The sequence below is a fragment of the Protopterus annectens genome, chromosome 13.part0 (genome assembly GCF_019279795.1).
Source record: "Protopterus annectens isolate FY-2018-M chromosome 13.part0, PAN1.0, whole genome shotgun sequence".
Lineage (NCBI taxonomy): Eukaryota > Metazoa > Chordata > Ceratodontiformes > Protopteridae > Protopterus > Protopterus annectens.
In genome coordinates, this window is record NC_056747.1 from 962136328 (window position 1) to 962154963 (window position 18636).

Consider the following 18636-nt stretch of genomic DNA (forward strand, 5'->3'; position numbering starts at 1 on the left):
ACCACCAGGACCTTTATAAGCCTAGCCTCACAACCCAGCCAAATTGCATTCCCTATAATATGTGCATCTTAATTAGGGGTTATGTTTGTTAGGAGGGGTATGTTAGTTATGAGGTTGTTAAAAAGTTATGTGGGGGATATGTTAGTTAGGGAATTTTTATTGTTGGCCTTGGTGTATTAGAGAAATGGGGGCCAGCCTGTGAATGAATTTATGATTATCTATCCAATGTTAGTTATGGAATGTTTAGGGTCTGCCACTGTCCATAATAAACATGGGGGCTTTATGAACTGATTCATGGAACTGTACCCCTATATTCCTTATTACTCATAACTCTGAGATTACTGTCCCCATGGTAAGGAAGGCTTCCTCTCGCAGGGACCTCCATCAGTAAATTTTAACTTCAGCCACTTCTAAATATTGTGCAGGCTTCATAGTCTATTGTATTAATGAAGTTGTTCCATCTAATTGTGGAGTTATATTCAAAGTTAAACAGATGCTGCCCTATCAGGAGGCCAGCATATGAGACAGCACATAACAGAATTGTCAGAGATAACAATTGTACAGTAATTTTAATTATCCTTATTAAGTCAAATGTAAAACTTTCTTTGGAAACATTATCAAAAAATAATGAAAGACAGACACAGTACAGGCCAATAGCCTACAACTACTTCAGATAATACTTACAAGATAAGAAAAAATAATAAAACAGAAAACACAATGGAGCTGTGTCTCAAATACCTTTATTAAATACTGTCCACCAACATTCCATTATAGACTTATTCATACTGGTATGCCTGTAGCAGTCCATAATAGAAAGATTTAAGGCAAAATTCCATTTTTTTTTTGTTTTTTTTTATTCTTCGGTGGAGTTCTCTGCATTTGATTACCTCTTCTCAACTCTGTTTCTCCTAAAGAAATAATAATCAATAAGATCAAGAAGCCAGAGAAAAAAATTCTCAAAAATATTTTGAGATATTTTTATTAAAACTAATCATGGTGTACAGTGTGATAACACAGTATTGAAAAGGCACACAAAGATAGAAACAGTTAAATAATTTTCTTCATTTCAATCTGACAAAATATGGATCATTTTTAGGATTGAAATACATTCTTGGATGAGGAAAAGTTATATGTAGGTTGTATTTGCCCTTTAGTCTGATATTTCCAGTCTCTCTGTTAGTTCGTTTTTAATTGTTGAATGCGTGTCATAGAAACTCTTCACAGGGAACATTAGGAGAAGAGTTACTAAGTCAACAACAGGTGAAATGTTGTGTGTCATTCTTTCACTTATAGTCATTAATAACACTCTTATGTATTGTTGATATTTTCATTTGTTATGATGTGATCTTGCTGTGAATATGAGTATCAGAGAACTTCTAAAAGACAAAACATAATCGTGAAATAAATACCATTAGGTACTAATCCATCTGGTGTCCCAGTCTGCAAACTCTCCGTTGTGCTTACATGATAATCTGAACAGAACAGCTTAAAATCTAATTGTATCACATTTTCTTTTCTTAACAACTGTTTTCTTTTATTTGCTGTCTCACTATGAGAAAAGCCTATTTTTTTCTTTAGGGCATACAGTGACACATTCCTCACCTTGAGAAACAAGCCATGCTCTCTGTGTTGTTCTTTTATGTAGTTTATTACATTGCCCCTCTGAGTCCAATCTGAAATGATTACCAATATAAAAGTGCACTTTTTCAAGAAAAAGTAAAAGCAAGACGGTGATAAAGAAAATAAAACATAGGGAAAAACTTTACAAAAATATGAAACAATCCATCCACTCATTTTCTAAACTGCTTGTCCTGATGAGGGTTGCTGTAACTTTATTAAATTAGGCATATACTGGTAATAACATGAGGAAATGTATGACTAAAAGAGCTTTAGTGAAGGAATTGAGTAAATAAAGATAATTTTTCTTCCATTGCTGACCATGGCAAAAGTATGAATTTATTTTCAGTATATTTTGTAACACTAATGCTGCTAAGCAGTTAATTACAAACAAAATAGCATTGCATCAGAAATCATATGCATTTACCATTAATGTTTTCAATTTATTGGTACCTTTCATTTGTATGGAGTTTACTTTAGTGTAATAACGTGGTGAAGACTGAGAAATACTTTATCAACTGCTGCATGTTTTTGTTGTATTTTCATTAGTCCTGAGGGGCAGTAATACACTGGAAAACCTTAAATTAATATCATTGTTTTTCTGTTGAATGATAACTGTGAGCAGTGTGCTTTGAACTTTATATATTACTGAAAGACTATATCATTTATATCTGGTGATTCTCTACAAGTCAAAAAATATTTCAGTGGCCTCTGTTTTTCTTCTTAATATTATTATTTTCTCTTTGTTTTTTATTAAACAGATATTATTTTAAACTTTCGTACAACATATGTCAGCCAGTCTGGGCAAGTGGTGTACGATGCTCGATCAATCTGTGTACACTATTTAGCAACATGGTTCTTTGTTGACCTAATAGCAGCATTGCCCTTTGACCTTCTGTATGCCTTCAATGTAACTGTGGTAAGTATTCCTGTCTTTCAGAATTCTGTACTACATGCTTTGCACTTAAAAAGTCTTCTTATTTGAAATGTGATGTAAATCCCATATACCGTGTAAAGTAAAATCAGTAATCTTCATAAATACCGTCTGTGAGATGCAGTCTGTATACATGTATAGTTGTATAATATGGTTAAGATAAATACTGACTTATTTCTTGATGCAGTTTATGATGAATGTAGACTCGTAGAGATTAGTTCATTAATAGTTAAATGTTAAGCTTGTAGTCCTTTTGTCAGTCTGACTCTGCAATGTACTATTAATGTACAATCAAAGATCAATTAGAAAATGAAGTGACTTGTTAAAATGTTGTCAACTTTCAGAAGCAATGTAAAACTGTGACTGTTAAACACATTAGCAGTAACACAGATTATTTTGCTAATACTGAATTCTGAACAGAGTGCATATTCTGAGCAATCATTTTATTTTTTTTCTTAATGTGTGTATTTATATCTGTCTTCTGTGCCACACAATGATAATTATCTTATAGCATACATAATTAGATAGTCTCTTATAGATTTTTGCAATTCTGGTGTATCAGAATGTTACACACAAATATGTGTCATACCTGGCTTCTGTCTAATTTGGTATTTTTTGAAAATGCAAAACACTGAGCTTCTGCTAAACACTGCTAAAACACCTAATTATATATACAAACTCTGAGATCGCAGTACAGCTGGGTAAGGACAAAGCATTGTAGTGTTATCTGAAACAAATGGCTACCGGTGTATTGCAATGTTTTGCAGTTTAGAACTTTTCATTTCAATGTTTTGCAACTCAAGCATTTGTCCAAACAACTTGTAAACAAATCTGGATGTCTTAATAGATGTGTAGTTGCAAAGATTTATCTGGGATACATGGGAAAATCCATTTAATCTGGGACACTGCTACTCTCCAACTATTACTAGGTGATATAATCGCCCTTCTCGGAGATTGTGAGACAAAAATGGGAAGTGGAGAAAGAGGAGCTAAAATAATCCCCTAATTTATTAGAATGACTTAAAATGAGTTGTTTTAAAGATCACGTTTAAGTGGATTTGGGGGTGCAGGTCATTTAGTAGAACCTGGATCTGCTTTAAATTAGACATTATAGAATGAAACAGAGAGTAAGTCTGAATCTGTCAGTGAATTGATAATGTCACCACCCAGGTTTGAATCTTATAGACCTTTTATGATTAAGTAGCAGTTGTTGATTTTGACATAAAATAAAAGCCACACAAGCCACACATTATTTCCAGACTTAATAGGATCTGGATTTTTTTTTTCTTTTGAGATCCAGGAACACCCAGCTCCCTCTGATTTTTTGTTTGGTAAGAGGAAATCATCTTTCTTGACTGCTACAAAGAATTTGATAAAAGCTTGCAGGAAAATAACCTACATCATGAAAAGAAAGGACTGGGGTTTAGTTTACAATAGTTACTATTCAAGAATACAGTAAAGTTGGGAGAAGCAGGATTGTGTAATACAAATTTTATTCACTTTTACTTTCATACTGCAGAATACCATATAGGAAATCAAACCATATGGCATATATCTCAGATGTCCCATATTTGCTGGAAGATGCCAATTTAGTCTTAAATTAACAGGATGCTAAAAAATTCTGAGTGGCCACTTTAAATTGTATTCTGTATATTTGTTTAACTCCCTCCTCAGCATCTGCCCACTGCCCCACAGCATCACCTTCATGGTCACATCACAGTCTTTATAGAGAATTGGGAGACAGAGCAAAAGGAATAGAAACATCACCAAAAAAAGATGAAATCAGTGCATTTTGGAGAAACAGTTATGAAGCCTATGTTAAGCATAACCAAGGTACTGAATGGAGAGAATTAAAAGAAACAGTAGGGAGCTCTAATGTAGAGAATATGAAATGGGAATAAGTAACAGGTAGAGAAATTAAGAAAGGTTCCTAATGGAAAACCCTGGGCCCAGATGCATTGCCTAACTTCTGGCTAAAAGTATTAACTTTACACAAAACTTTAGCCCCGAGCAAGAATCACTTATATGCACATCCCAAACAGAAACCAACTTGGATAATAATAGGAAAACTTATGCTCCTCCTTAATACAGACTCTGCAAACCATCCAAAGAATTATAGACTTATAAATTGCCTTCAGATAATATGTGCATTATATACCAGAACTGAAGCACAGAGGTTATATTCATTTAGAAAAAAATCAGTTATGTCAGTGGAACAAAAAGGCAATAAAAGCAAGTCATATGGAACAAAGGATTTTTTTGTTGCCAAACAAAGCCATTGTAGAAAAAAGAAAAAATATAAGTATGACATACATTACAAAAAAAAAAACATTTGACAGCATCCCACACTCATGGATAACGGAATACGTACAGATATATGAGATACACCCTGCACTGACCAATTACATTGTAGTGACCATGAAAAGGTTTCAAAACACTCTACAGTTGAGCCATGACAAAGGGCAGATTATTATCCCAGGGATAACAATGCAATTAATGATATTCCAGAGTGATTCTTTGTCACTGCTGCTGTTTTGTCTTGTGTTTAACCCATTAAGCTATTTACTTAATAGACTATGGTATGGTTACAGTTCTGCTCTCAAAAAACAAACTTGGTTAAGGACTTCTCATCTACTTTTTGTGGATGATTTAAAATTGCATAGTGCATCAGAGGAGGAGTTGAAAGCATAACTACAAACTGTTAAAAGTTTTTCGGATGGTTTAAGAATGAAAATTAGTCTTGACAAATGTGCAAAAGAAACATTTAAAAAAGGAAAGCTACAGCACCAAGAAGATGTCAGCATGAGACAGGAATGTAATACAAAAGAACTTGAGCAGTAGGGAGTGTGTAAATATTTAGGAAAAGATGAAGGATCAGCAATAAAACATACTCAAACGAGAATAAAGCTCAGTAAGGAGTACTTCAGAAGACTAAACATAATATTGAAAACTGGCTTGACATCTAAGAATAAAGTCTAAGCTATAAATCAGTTTGGATAACCATTTGAAATGTTGGAAGCTACTAGAAGTCTTGAAACAGGGAGACTGAATCACCAAAATAAGAGACTTATGTATATAAATTCCAAGATGCCATCTCTCAGAATAGTTCATTTTTTCTGAGACATGGCAATGACAGAGTTGGTATATGTAAGTTTGGGAGGTGTGGGAGGCTTGCAACACCCCCCCCCCCCCGCAAAAAGAAGTTTTAAGGAGAAGAACGATTTTCAAAATTCGCTCTTCTCCTGTATGTTTGGTCTTTTTTTTTCACCTTTTCATCACTCGGCATTCTGAGAGCCAACACTTCCACAGGGAGCCATCACTTTGTTCTTCCTCTTTTAACTTACAACTATGGGGTGATTGGCTCTGAGAAGTATTGGATCAATTGCACATAAAAACAAGAATATAAAAACAAGAACAACTCTTCATTGTTATCAAGTGAATCATAAAAATCAGTGTATACCAAGATTATATATTCCTCACTCTGAAGCAGGTATGGTCCCCCTCAAAATTGATTATATGTATAGATCTTCATTTGTGAGACTGCATACATATCTGCTGACCTCCTCAAATACAAATATAATGAAGGTTTTAAAACATGAGGAGAAGAAAACGTATAAGATTATATCATTGCTTAGTTTAGCTGAAGCATTTCGGAATGAACTTTGAATGAAAATCAAACCAAAAGGAGACACAAATCAGACCATAAATGAATTTGCCAAAAAAGTAGAAAAAATGAATATAAGGAAAAGAATCAGACAAGAAGTCAAAAATTGATGGGTTATGTTTCAGTGAGGAAACTGCTGTTATGGAACAGACTTCCCATCCACATAAAGCAAACTTCATCTCATCCATTTTCAAGCACATCTTAGATCTATGGATGAAAAACAGAAAGTTATCCCTAGGAAAGGCCTTGTACTACTATTGGACAGATGCAACTCCTAAAAACTTTATCCCATACATGGGTCCCTTCAAATTATCGATGGTATGGTCCAGTTATTTTCATTAGGGGTAATTTATAATTATTGACCTGAGATAGATAAGGCCAGTCTATAACCAAATGGTATAGATTATTTTGAGCCCACAAAGGGAAATTGGATAGGCTTAAAATGGCCTACAAGGTCATGTAGCCTAGTACTTACCTTTGAATCTATAAGATGTGTGTTTCAACTTCTGTGCTCATGCCTTGAAAACATAGACTTCATAGTTATCTACTTATCATAGCTTTACAACCACAGAAAACATTGAAAAATAATTTGCATGGGTCAGTTACATGCAGATTTGAATATGAATTTGAAACAAATCTGATTTCACTTTACTCCATGTTCTACCTGGAAAAGAGAAGATGTCACATATTTGCTTAGATTATTATTGTGCTAAATTGTATACATAACATTATTTTCTATTTCACTATGGTTACTTCTGTCACCAATTGTTTAAACATTTTAAGGTTCTGTTCTTGTTCTCTAATCCAGTACCATTATGCATCATGCTCAAATATGTTCCAAACATTTTAAGGTTCTGTTCTTGCTATGTAACCTAATACCATTCTACATTGTGGGAAGTGTATATCTGACATATTTAGAATAAACTTCCAAAGATGCTACATCATACTAAGATATTTCACAAGAGAGCATTTATCCTGTAGAGAAGGCATTTGCATTACTTTTCTGGGTTCCATACGGCTTACAAGCTTTCAGCATTAAGGCATGTGTCATGCATCTTAGTTGTATAACTATAATTTTACACTTACTTTCCCAGCTTGAGTCTGTTTTTTTTTTCACAGTGTCTTCAGTAACTCACTGTCACAATATGTTCTTTTTTGGTGACATCACACCAACGTGCAATTAGTAATATTACCACCATCATCAAGCTTCTTAAGTATCTATGTAACAGCTCTCTGAAGCACTTCAGGTGCTAATAAGATATGAATGGAAATCTGAAAAGTGGTATCTTCTTGCTGGCAAATTAAAAATACATAGATTTCAACTTTTTCCATCAAGGTTATGCCAGAATTTTTGATCAATATCAACACCGCAATACAGTTTAACTCATATTTCATAGATGGTATACTGTCGCTAACTAAGGATTTCCAAACATCTATTCCTAACCCTGCTCAGCAGCCATGTATCACCACATTCACTTTCACTGCAGGGCAGATACAGTTTCTTCATTCATATGAAACAGATTTTAGTCTCTTTTCTTAGCTTTGTTGAGACTTCATGAATCAATACATAAGCAAGTTCTATCTAGATTCACAACTTTAGTCATACTATTAATCTATTCAGTAGAAACAATTTTTCTCTTAGTTATGACCATGCACTTTCTGTGTTATAGCTTCTTCTCAATTCAAAGAGATTAGTATCATTGGGTGTATATTACATTACTGAACTATGAAAAGTTTGAATTTCATATGGTGAAAGCCATATGATCAAACTTTTAAAAGTCCGAAAAGCTAAAAAAAAATAAACAGAAAAAATGTACCCGACCATTTTAAACAGGCAGGCAAGCTCCCCTGCATCCTCCACATCATCCACTCTTTAAATATACCAACTTCAGGATTGCACTACAGTGCAGGAAAGGGAAATCTTCCCATTCCGCACTGTATGGAGATCTCCGTTGAAACATTCAAACTTTTAAAAATTCGATCATATGGTGTCGGTCATATGACATTTGACCTTTTAAAAGTTCAATAATGTAATATACACCCAGTGTTATAGTATGGGAGGTGTATGTCATGTGGTATCTCCTTCTCAGCTGCAATCACAGTAAATGTCACATGGAGGCTAGTAACAATCTATAGTGTCTATGATAGCTGTAAACATTGTGATAAACATTGTAAATATTGTATGGCTTCATAAGTGCATCAACCCAGATACTGATAAAGCTCCACCACAAGGGCCAACTCCCAAACATTTTCACTGAGAACTTTGTCTTTGCACAATAGTCTGAGCTAACTAATAGCCTAAGCTCACTACATTGACCCAGGTACTGCTGAAGCTCTGCCACAATGGTCAGCTCCCAAATATTTTCACAGTTAATTTTGTCTTTGCACAATGTAAGAACATTTAACTTGAAGAACCTTGCTGTGTACTAACTTCATCTAGTCAAACACATGCCTGCTTGTGCTGGAAATTAAATTTTAACATCCCCCCAACAGGGTTGTCCTTGTAGTCTAAGAGCTACTTTCTAAGTTGGCCACTGTCCTTTCTCTTGACCAGTAGATTGCAGTGTATATGCCAGTAACTTATTCTCCATAACAGATTTCTGTATTCAGGAAATGAAAGAAAATCTGTTCTACCTAAATGCTGATTGCTTTCTATTGCCTATAAACTTATTAGTCTTTTGTTATACTTTGACCTGAGGGTTCAACCCCACTATGCTTGGCTTTGCTTCTCTCACCTACCCTATCCCCATTTCTCACCCACCCCCTCTTACTCTACTATTATACTTCCTACACCACATTATACTTGTGAATCCTATTCCATAACCCTCCCAAACAACCTTACTACTACCATGCAAACGGATAGGCAGCCCTGCAAATCCTGTGTCAGTATCTGTAGTGTACAGTGTACAGGAAAAATTCTGTGTACAGGATCTTAGACAGACAACAGGGGCTGTAAAATGTAGGTCGATGGACAGAATTGGCATAGCACATACAGATATAATCAAAACTATCCACCGTGTGTCTAAAAAAGTAACATTTTTTTTAATGATCAAGGTATATTTACACAGCACGCCACACTGCGGAAACATACTTTTATGAAAAAAAAAAAAAGTGGAAAAACCACATTTAATAGTATGTGACAAAAATGTATTATAAGACCCTGTGTGGAGTATCTACAATGGTGGAATGTTGCTGTTGCCAATAAGGTAGAGCCTGGAATTGTGTAATTTCCAGGTTTTGTGCATGAATCCCTATGCAAAGGAGGTGGGGTTACTGAATAGCACAAATGAGTATCTGTGTCCGCATATCCCTTCAGTGTAGGCACAGAACATGTTAGTGTTCACAGAAGAGGTAGATGACATCAAGAGGGGGTGTGTCTGAGGGCTTGTAAGCTAATTGGAGCTCAGTTGCACCTGTTTGCTTGGCACACCGCTGTTCTCAGCATGAGGGGTGTACACTGACTGCTAAGCTTTATTTACCTTCGGGGCACTTGTTTCCGCATGTTTGAGTGGCGTGTCACCGTGCTGAGTGTGACCTTTTAGGGGTGTGTGTACAGTGACTTATAAGCTTTGTTTACTTTTGCGGAGCTTGTTTCAATGAGTTTGCTTGGCATGCTGCATTGCTGAGAGTATCTAAAATGCAATGATGTATTAATTAGTTGTGACACCTGTTTAACTTAAACTAGGACCAGTAAACAATGTTAATGATATACTAGGCAGGTGGAATGCATCATAGGTAGCCAATCACACAATCAGAACCTACAGTAGGGCACTGTAAAGTATGCACACACCCTACATTCTGATTTTCACCCATACTCTGCACCATTAGAGTACAGACTTGGGAATTTTAAGGGAAAGAATCCTAGGGGCTGCTGCAGGTCTGCTACATCTGTATGTGCTAAATGACAAAGTCGGTGCTGCTGCTAGTGCTACTGACAATAGGCCTAGGCAGAGAAGGAGAAGAGTGTTCAGGCCCAGGGTAACCTTCCAGGAGCTACATGAGCTGGAGATTGTAGAGCACTACACGGTGGACAGGGAAATACTACAAGAACTCATAGAGCTCTGCTGCCCTCAACTCAGACCAAGAGCCAATAGAGGGGAACCCATCCCAGTGGAAACAAAGGTATGTGTAGCCTTTAGGATAATAGCCACAGGTACCTTCTAAAGACCAACTGGGGACATGATAGGGGTCTCACAGGCATCAGCATCCAGGGTACTGCACCAGTTTCTGGAACCCATGCTACCACATGCCAGTGAGCACATATATTTTCCCATCACCCCTGAGGCAAGGGCCAGCAATATGCAACACTTTTACTGTGTAGCACACTACCCTGAGGTACTGGGTGCCATATATTGCACTCATGTACACATCAAGGCACCACCCACTGAGGAGGGTAGAATCTACATCAGCCGCAAGGGGTACTCCATCCATCAACTGCCAGGTCATGTGCAATGCCCAGGGCATTATCATGAATGTGTGTGCTGACAGCCTTGGCAGTTATCACAACTCCCATATGTGACATACATCACAGCTGAACCAGATGTTTGCTAGGGGGATATCCCACACAGCCATTTACTGGGGGATGCTGGCTATGCCTTGGAACCATGGATGATGACACCCATCAGAAATGCACACACACTGATGGAAGAACGCCATAATGAGGCACACACACAAACTAGGAACATCATAGAGTGTGTGTGTTGGGCTGCTGAAGTCATGGTTCTGGTTCCTCAATATATCTGGTGGAGCCCTGCAGTACTCTCCAACCACATGTGCACATATGTTCACAGTATGTGCCATGCTACACAATATGATCCTGCAGAAACAGCTGCAGCAGGATCAGCAAAGGGAAAGGATGCACAGCCCCCCACCAGTGCCTAGGTCATCACAGCCATACTCATAAGAGGACTCGGAGCAGGAGCCCCCTGATGATATCCCTATAGGCAGATGTAGGTATGCCCAATATGCCCTGGCATTGACTAAGAGCCAATGCATAGCACATTCACTGACAACTTAGGGCCCTAGGGACTGACACCTCGCCCCTACTCACATGCATATAGTAAACATGTTGATGCCAGGAAACCCACACAACGTGCACCTATCCATGTATTGGATGTGTATGGCTTGCATCACACAGAGTCAGCCCTAAACTACTGATGTCTCAACTGTTGCATTTGCAAGGTAAGTCTCCAAGCTACACACTAAGGATTAGTATAATATATCATCTGCTGCTGTTATGCAAAGAAATATAGTGAGCTAATTGGACAGATGTAACATCCACATGGGGCTAGAGATACCCAGTCAAATAGTATGTGTTGCTTAATAGCCACTAGGCCTCATGCTTGAAATATTAACTACAACAGTCAAGGGAGATGTTAAACAGTGGGCTCACGTGATATTTGGACTACTGTATATCCCAGCAGATCATGTGCTGTTGTTCCCCTACACCCAACACAGCAGTGTATCCATATAACTGCTTTAACAGAAAATCACCTGTGGTATTTCAGTGGACCAGGTAATCTCAGGGCTGTAACATAGATATTGTACATATTTATGCTGTTGATTGTGTGAAGAATGACTCCTCTCTGTCTGGTGACCTGAGTGGCTCAGTGGAATAAGAAGCTAGCATGGGAGATGATGTTGATGGTTCTAATCGGGAATTACTCACATCTTTTTGCATGTGAGGTAGTACTATGTTGGTGTTTTTGCTAACTGTAATACCTCTTACTGCAAGAAATCTGGACAAAGCCATTAAAATGAGGGTGGGGACAATGGCCCAAACATAGGGACATATTTCAGATATGTTTGTCTGTAAGTAGTATAATGAGTGATGTCAATATGCAATAATTCAGCAGAAGACCAGAAATGCATGAGGAACAGACCAGACGTATGAGACAAAACTCTGGACATTCTGTGGAAATCAGGACAGTTGAGAGGTATGCAGACTGTCAGTCTGTTGGTGGTGTAACATTACCAACTACAGTCACAGATTAAGTACAGCACACAGCTGGGGAATGCTGTGGACAGTTTGAGTGAAGTGCAGTACTGCAGAAACAGGGGAGTATGTTAATGTCTGTAACATACAAAATCCCGGATTGGAGTACAGGTAGGTGTGGACTAGAGTCACCTTATTAGTACTGACAGTCCCACTGGCCATGCCCATACACTTAGCTAAAAATGAGCACAATCCTGTTGCCTCTTCATCAAAATGACCTGTTATGTATAAATGTCTATACATACGGATATACATATACATATCCGTCTGTCACTATCTCTCTCTCTCTCTCACATGCATAGTATATCTATCGCTATGTAGTATCAAATAGATATGTACATCCATAATATATAGCTATATATATATATTAAAATGATACATAGATCCCCCATATATCTACATATCACATATACATATACACACACACAGCTACAGTTATATATACACAACTGTTATATACAGAAGTATGTGTGTGTTGATGTCTGTATTGTCTGACATACACAATAATGGTGAGTAAATCTCCACTATCACACAGCCATACTGTTACTCAAAGGATCTAAGCTAAGGGTGCAAGAGTACAAATTCCACTTACCCACAGACCCCTTTGCCTGCTGAATGTCGCCACGTAGACAGACAGAGATGAGCAGGTACTGTAATGTATAATGTTGTCAATGCATGTATGGACAGGGCAACTTGTCCCTGCCCACAGGTATGCCTGTGTAACTGCAAGCAGCCACATATGGCCATGCTGGTAACTGTACACACATACTTAAGATAATTACAGTTATCCCACTGCTAGGATACTAAATGCAGATAACAGTATGAAGCAATATCACACTGCAGGCCACAGATGCTAGTCAACACAGGCCTAGTTTGTGCAATGCACAAGTACTGTGCCTACAATCACACATACAATAGACTTTTAAAGTGTGGCACATGCAATAAGTACTGTGATCTATATTGTATAAGACTAGATAGGTAAAGGTTCTAATCTCATTCCTGCCCACTTGGTACATGACTGTGTGTGTGTGTGCGTGTGTGTGTGTGTGTGTGTGTGTGTGTGTGTGTGTGTGTGTGTGTGTGTGTGTGTGTGTGGGTGTGTGTGTATCTGCCTAGAAATGAATGGACATGCCCTCATGGGCTGTCAACCTGCAGTGGTTCTGGACTCACTTTTTGGCTGTGTAACTTGCTGCTGGCTTCCACACTGCTCTCTTCTACAAGGCCTGATTATGTCAGCCACCTTAAGACTACCAGCTGACAGTGTAATATCAGATGTACGCCATGGCACTTGCGATAAGTACCGTGACCTGCAATGTATAAGACTAGATAAGCAGGAGTTCTAATCTCACTCCAGCCCACTTGGTGTGTGTGCATATATCCATATGGCATAATCTTGGTAGCCTAGACATATGTAGGGTTTTACAGTTTTTTATTTGTAGTGGGTGATTTGGTCCCCCCAAAGGACTAACCACAACAAGGCCTGTGTTTATGTCATCAAGCATAATATGTCCTAAAATGATAGTACTAGCAGACATGAGGTGTGTTGTTTGTACCACGTACTGTGATCTGTAATATGTACCATAACATAGGTAAGTGTGTAAACCTGCATACAGCCAACCTGCACTATGTGTGTGCCTTGGTGGTTCCTGTATGCACTGATTAGAAGTGGTGCTAGCCTCCGTGTAGCCATGTGTTTGTGTGAGCCTGTTAGAGCATTTTAAAACATGTTAAAGAACCATGGGAGGTATGGACTGAACACAGAGAGTACTGTCGCATTTGACTGTCACTGGTCGGACAGATATGGATGCATTCACTGTTGTGCAACCAATACCGACAGGTTTGGGACATGCATTCCAGACTGGCACTGGTATACTGAATGTGGCAGTCATCACAGCTATCATTGTGTGCAATGGCATCCTTGGCATGTCACTACATAGGCATATCGTACAACTGTAGCAGCCACACAGGTTCCAAGGTACACCAGTACACATTGTAGAGAACATGTCCTATGGAGTTCATGTTAGAGCTGTACATGTGTAGTCTGCCTCCAAAATGCTTTGAAGGGGATGTGTATGGCTACATACAAGGAGGTGTCAGTTCTCACTGTGTACTTCCCCTGTATTCATGACAGGATTAACACTTGTGTCACCTGTGCTACACACCAACAGCAGTGTGGTATGCATAGTACATGCTGATGAGACAGGTATGTAACACAGGCAGTACACCCTACATGAAACAGGCCCCACCATGCATGTCATGCACACATCTGCTGTGACACACATCATGTGCAGGTTACACATTGGGTTGCAGAACACAACAAGCATAACTGTTGCAGGGCAACTGTTGGTACTGGACACAGGATATATGTAGATGTGTTAACTCAGTCAAACCCTGGAGGCATTTATGAAGGGTAGCAGACCTTCTCACAGATTAGGGATGCATGAGTATGCTGAATGCCAACATTGTCCTTGTTAGTCTGTTATACACATATGAAACTATGGAGTCATGCAGTTATAGTGCTGTACCTTGCTGATGACATATGTCTGCTGCGTTGACATGCCAACCTGTGCAGCTTTATTTTCACTGTGTGTCCATAGGTTATCTCAACAGACTCCTGTAGCTGAAACATAAACAGGCCTGTGACACATCTGTCATTGTGTAACTATACAGCCAATTCAACAACATACAACATAAGGACCACATAAGGTACACAAATGTATGTGGCATACAACATAAGGACCACATAAGGTACAGAAATGTATGTGGCATACACGTGACAAATGTCAGCATACAGTATCTCTTATTAACCACTACAAGTGGCATGGTGAACCAACACTGCATTACACAAGTACATGTTAAGTAATATAGTCACCCTGTGAATCAGACCCATAGCTTCATTTCCCTGCATTAATGTCAAGGATGACAGGGATGTGGCACAGGTATCATCACTTGCACAGGGTGTTGTGTGGGGATGCAGGAGACCAAGGCTTGCCCAAATGGTAGACAGCATGAGTGTGAGTCAGGGGAGAGCATGTAAGATGGACCATGGAGAGGTGCTGTGTGTGTCTGTAGGTGACTTGCATTTGACAGGTGTGTGTGAGTGTGTGCATGTACACATTCAAGCTCAGTGCTAGCCCTGGTATGTTGGACAGCTTTGGACCGTGCATGGTAGAGTTGACAGTTTTCCGTCTCCAGCCCCGAACAAGGGAACTGGCTCTGTCAGGAGTTGCACTGGTATCTCCACGCCCAAGGTCAGAAGCGGTGCTACTACCTGATGGTGACTGCTGTCTGCTGGGACTGTGTCCCCCATGGGACCACCCAGGACCATGAGCCCATGGCCTGCCATGTTGTGGTGTGGCCAGCACACTACTCTCTGTAAGGCTGGATGTACTGCCACTATGGGAGCGTGAGTGAGCACGGCCACATGGAGGTGTTGCTGACATACTTCTAGGGGTCCATCACTCAACTCCAACCACATGACATGCTCCAGCACAGATAATGTGCGGTCCAAGGCAGACACTGTCTTAGCCCACCATCTGTCCACTGCATCAGTGACCCAATCCAGGGTGTCCCCAATGCAGTGGAGGCTGTCACGGATGTCAGACTATGCATCCATAACCCTAAGCATATACCTGGTGTTCCATTCTGAATATCCCTGTGCCTCCATGATAGCCAAAAACATGCACTGGTTGACCCGTGATGTCACACCTGCAACAGGCACTGGATGGACAGCAGGCCTCCTACAAGCACCCCTGTCAATCTGCCTGTGTGGGACCTCACAAGGTCTCTGGCTATAGTCAGTGAACACACTCACTGGAGCCATAGTTGCCACACTTACCTGTTCAATGTCTTCACTCTCTGACTTCCAATATCTGTGGCCTCCACGGATGATGTATGTGTGGGCATACAGAATGTGTGCAGTGTCACTGGGGTACAGTAGTAACCGCACTATTGTGAACGAAAAGCATCCAGGACTCATAACAATGAAGACCCACAACTGGATTAGTGGTCAAACAACTTTCTTTTCTACCTTCGTCCACAAAGCACTACCTCGGAACACAATTCAAATTCAACTCAAGACCTTTATAGCCATCACTTGAAGTAAATCAAGTCAAACATGACCAGTAATATTTACCTTTCACTTACTCAATATGACACTATAATTGAAAACAAACAACACATAAAACCCAGTACAACTCTCTTCATAATTATATGGAAGTACACATTTCACTGCCTAATGTATTTGCCTTCAACCTGTTATATTTTAAAAGGCATTTTAGATTCCTTGCCTCATTTAAGCCAGGAGCCTTATCTGCTCTTACCTGTAACTCCCAAAGTGTATCTGTTTGTTGAACTACACTCTTGTGACTACTCCTTCTTGAAACCTTAGGTACCTCTTCTGGACTGGCATTTAAAAACATCCTATGCTGTTTACACACATAATTACATGTACATAGGGCATTATTCTGGCCCTTAACTGTACTAGACTATAATTGTTCCTTAACAAAACAATTATCATACTTACCAGGGGCAGGACCATGGCCTTGGGCAATACCCGATGGACCTGTGAAAAGTTGAGGGTGGGATAATGTCAGTACCATTGTATGGTGCAGCACAACAAGGTAACATAGACATATATCTCACATTTACAGTAGCTACTGTGTTACTTGTTGTGTTGGTCCCAATCTGCATATGAGTGTATACCGGAGGTTACACCCCCCCCAAAGAACAAAGACCTGATGCCCACATAAAAGTATCTACAGCCTGAAACACTGACTGCTACAGTATTACAATGCTGATTGCAGTAAGCTTACATGCATGCTCCTCAACTGTGGAAACTGTGTCACCCACCTCCATGATGTACGGTGTGATGGATGTCTGGGAGCTTTCGCATGTGCCTAGGAATGCCAGATGTTCCGCAGTGGCCGAGAGTTGTTATTCCACTGCAGACCCTCCACCGGTGACAGCATGATCCCTGGGTATATCTGTTGCCCGTCAACATGCAGCATTAATCATATCGGTTGACCAGTGTCAAACCTGCTCATATGTCCTACCCTGTTGCCCTGTGGCATTAACATCATGGACAAGGTCTGACCACAATGCAGCCTGCTGTTCCCTATTATGTCTCTCCATGGACAGCAGGATGTCATGATGCTGACTTAGTCCTTGCAAGATTATCTCATTCTCTGCACCTGAGAAGGGTGGGTGTCATCTGTGGTACATTATTCCTGAAAGACAACACAAGGGAAACACATTACAGGATCAGCTACATGGACATCCACTATGTACACATACAGCAAGGGCAAAATGGCTGGCACTATCCACTGCTTGCTCACATATGGCATAACCCACAGTGTGACAACATGTTATGCTTGTAGATACAACCTAACTAGTACCATTACCAAGGTATTTCCCTGTGTGCCATGACATCTTCTGCTGTATGATCATGCACCCAACACTCCAGTTCACTGTGGTGTGTACTCTAAGGCCAACCACACAATAATGTGTCATAGAAGCAGTGCCAGACAAATAGCGATGTGCTATAACAATCACTATATAGGGACAGTCCGACAACACCAGTGTGTCACACTGACAAAAGACAGTGCCATCCTGATGTATTGTATGCCCCTTGTACATGTATATCAGTAGGGTATCACTGAAATGTCATCATCACAGGTCTATGACCATCTTAGTGGTGTGATCCCTATTCCCCATACCTCTATCCTCTCATCTGAATCCTTTTATACACAGAAAACAGTTACATACCTACTAGAGTGCAGTACTCTTCTGTTGAACTGTGTGTCTGATAAAGTTTCACAAAGGCTTGCTCTGTGTGAGTAAGGTCTCATACAGAATGGTTCCCCATAGCCAACTGCCTGCCTTTTAAACATGCTCCCCATCAGCAGGTGATTACCTCTAAACCAATCTGTTGTTTTGAAATGCTAATTACAGCCAAGGCAGCTGAATTGCACTATCATTAGCCAATGACATGCAACCACTGTGCAATATATAAGGCCTTCATGTAGACCTGTGACCCTTTCTTAGCTGTTGAGATGGACACTACTGGGGTGAGGAGACTACATCATCACAGAGAGTAGGTCTGTAGCAGAAACTTTTACACAGAGCTGTGTGTACTACAGGCTGCAGCTGCTGCTGGTGGTAGTAGACACAGGCAGAGTGTGACCATTTTGGAGGAGAGCAAGCTGTAGGTTTATCTATGTCATCCATGAAAGCCTTGTAGAGACAGTGCCAAGATGAGTGTACCCTTTACCCTCCAATTAAGGCGTGTGTTTAAGGTACGTATGTTAGGCAACTCTGTCAATAACAGAGTACTAGGCAACATATAGTACTGATATATGGATATGTGAAGTGTGCCCCTACCTGCAGGCCTGTGACTTCATGCACTGAAAAATGGTTATTTAATTT

The 18636-nt window shown here is 39.6% G+C and overlaps 1 protein-coding gene across 1 annotated transcript in view; it reads left to right on the forward strand.

Annotated features, from left to right (window-relative positions):
- KCNH4 (potassium voltage-gated channel subfamily H member 4) overlaps positions 1–18636 on the forward strand; it is a 1657012-nt gene that overhangs the window by 831153 nt on the left and 807223 nt on the right. The window contains exon 6 of the mRNA XM_044054725.1: positions 2379–2536. Within this exon, the coding sequence (XP_043910660.1) occupies positions 2379–2536 (158 nt within the window). The remainder of the gene's footprint in view (positions 1–2378; positions 2537–18636) is intronic.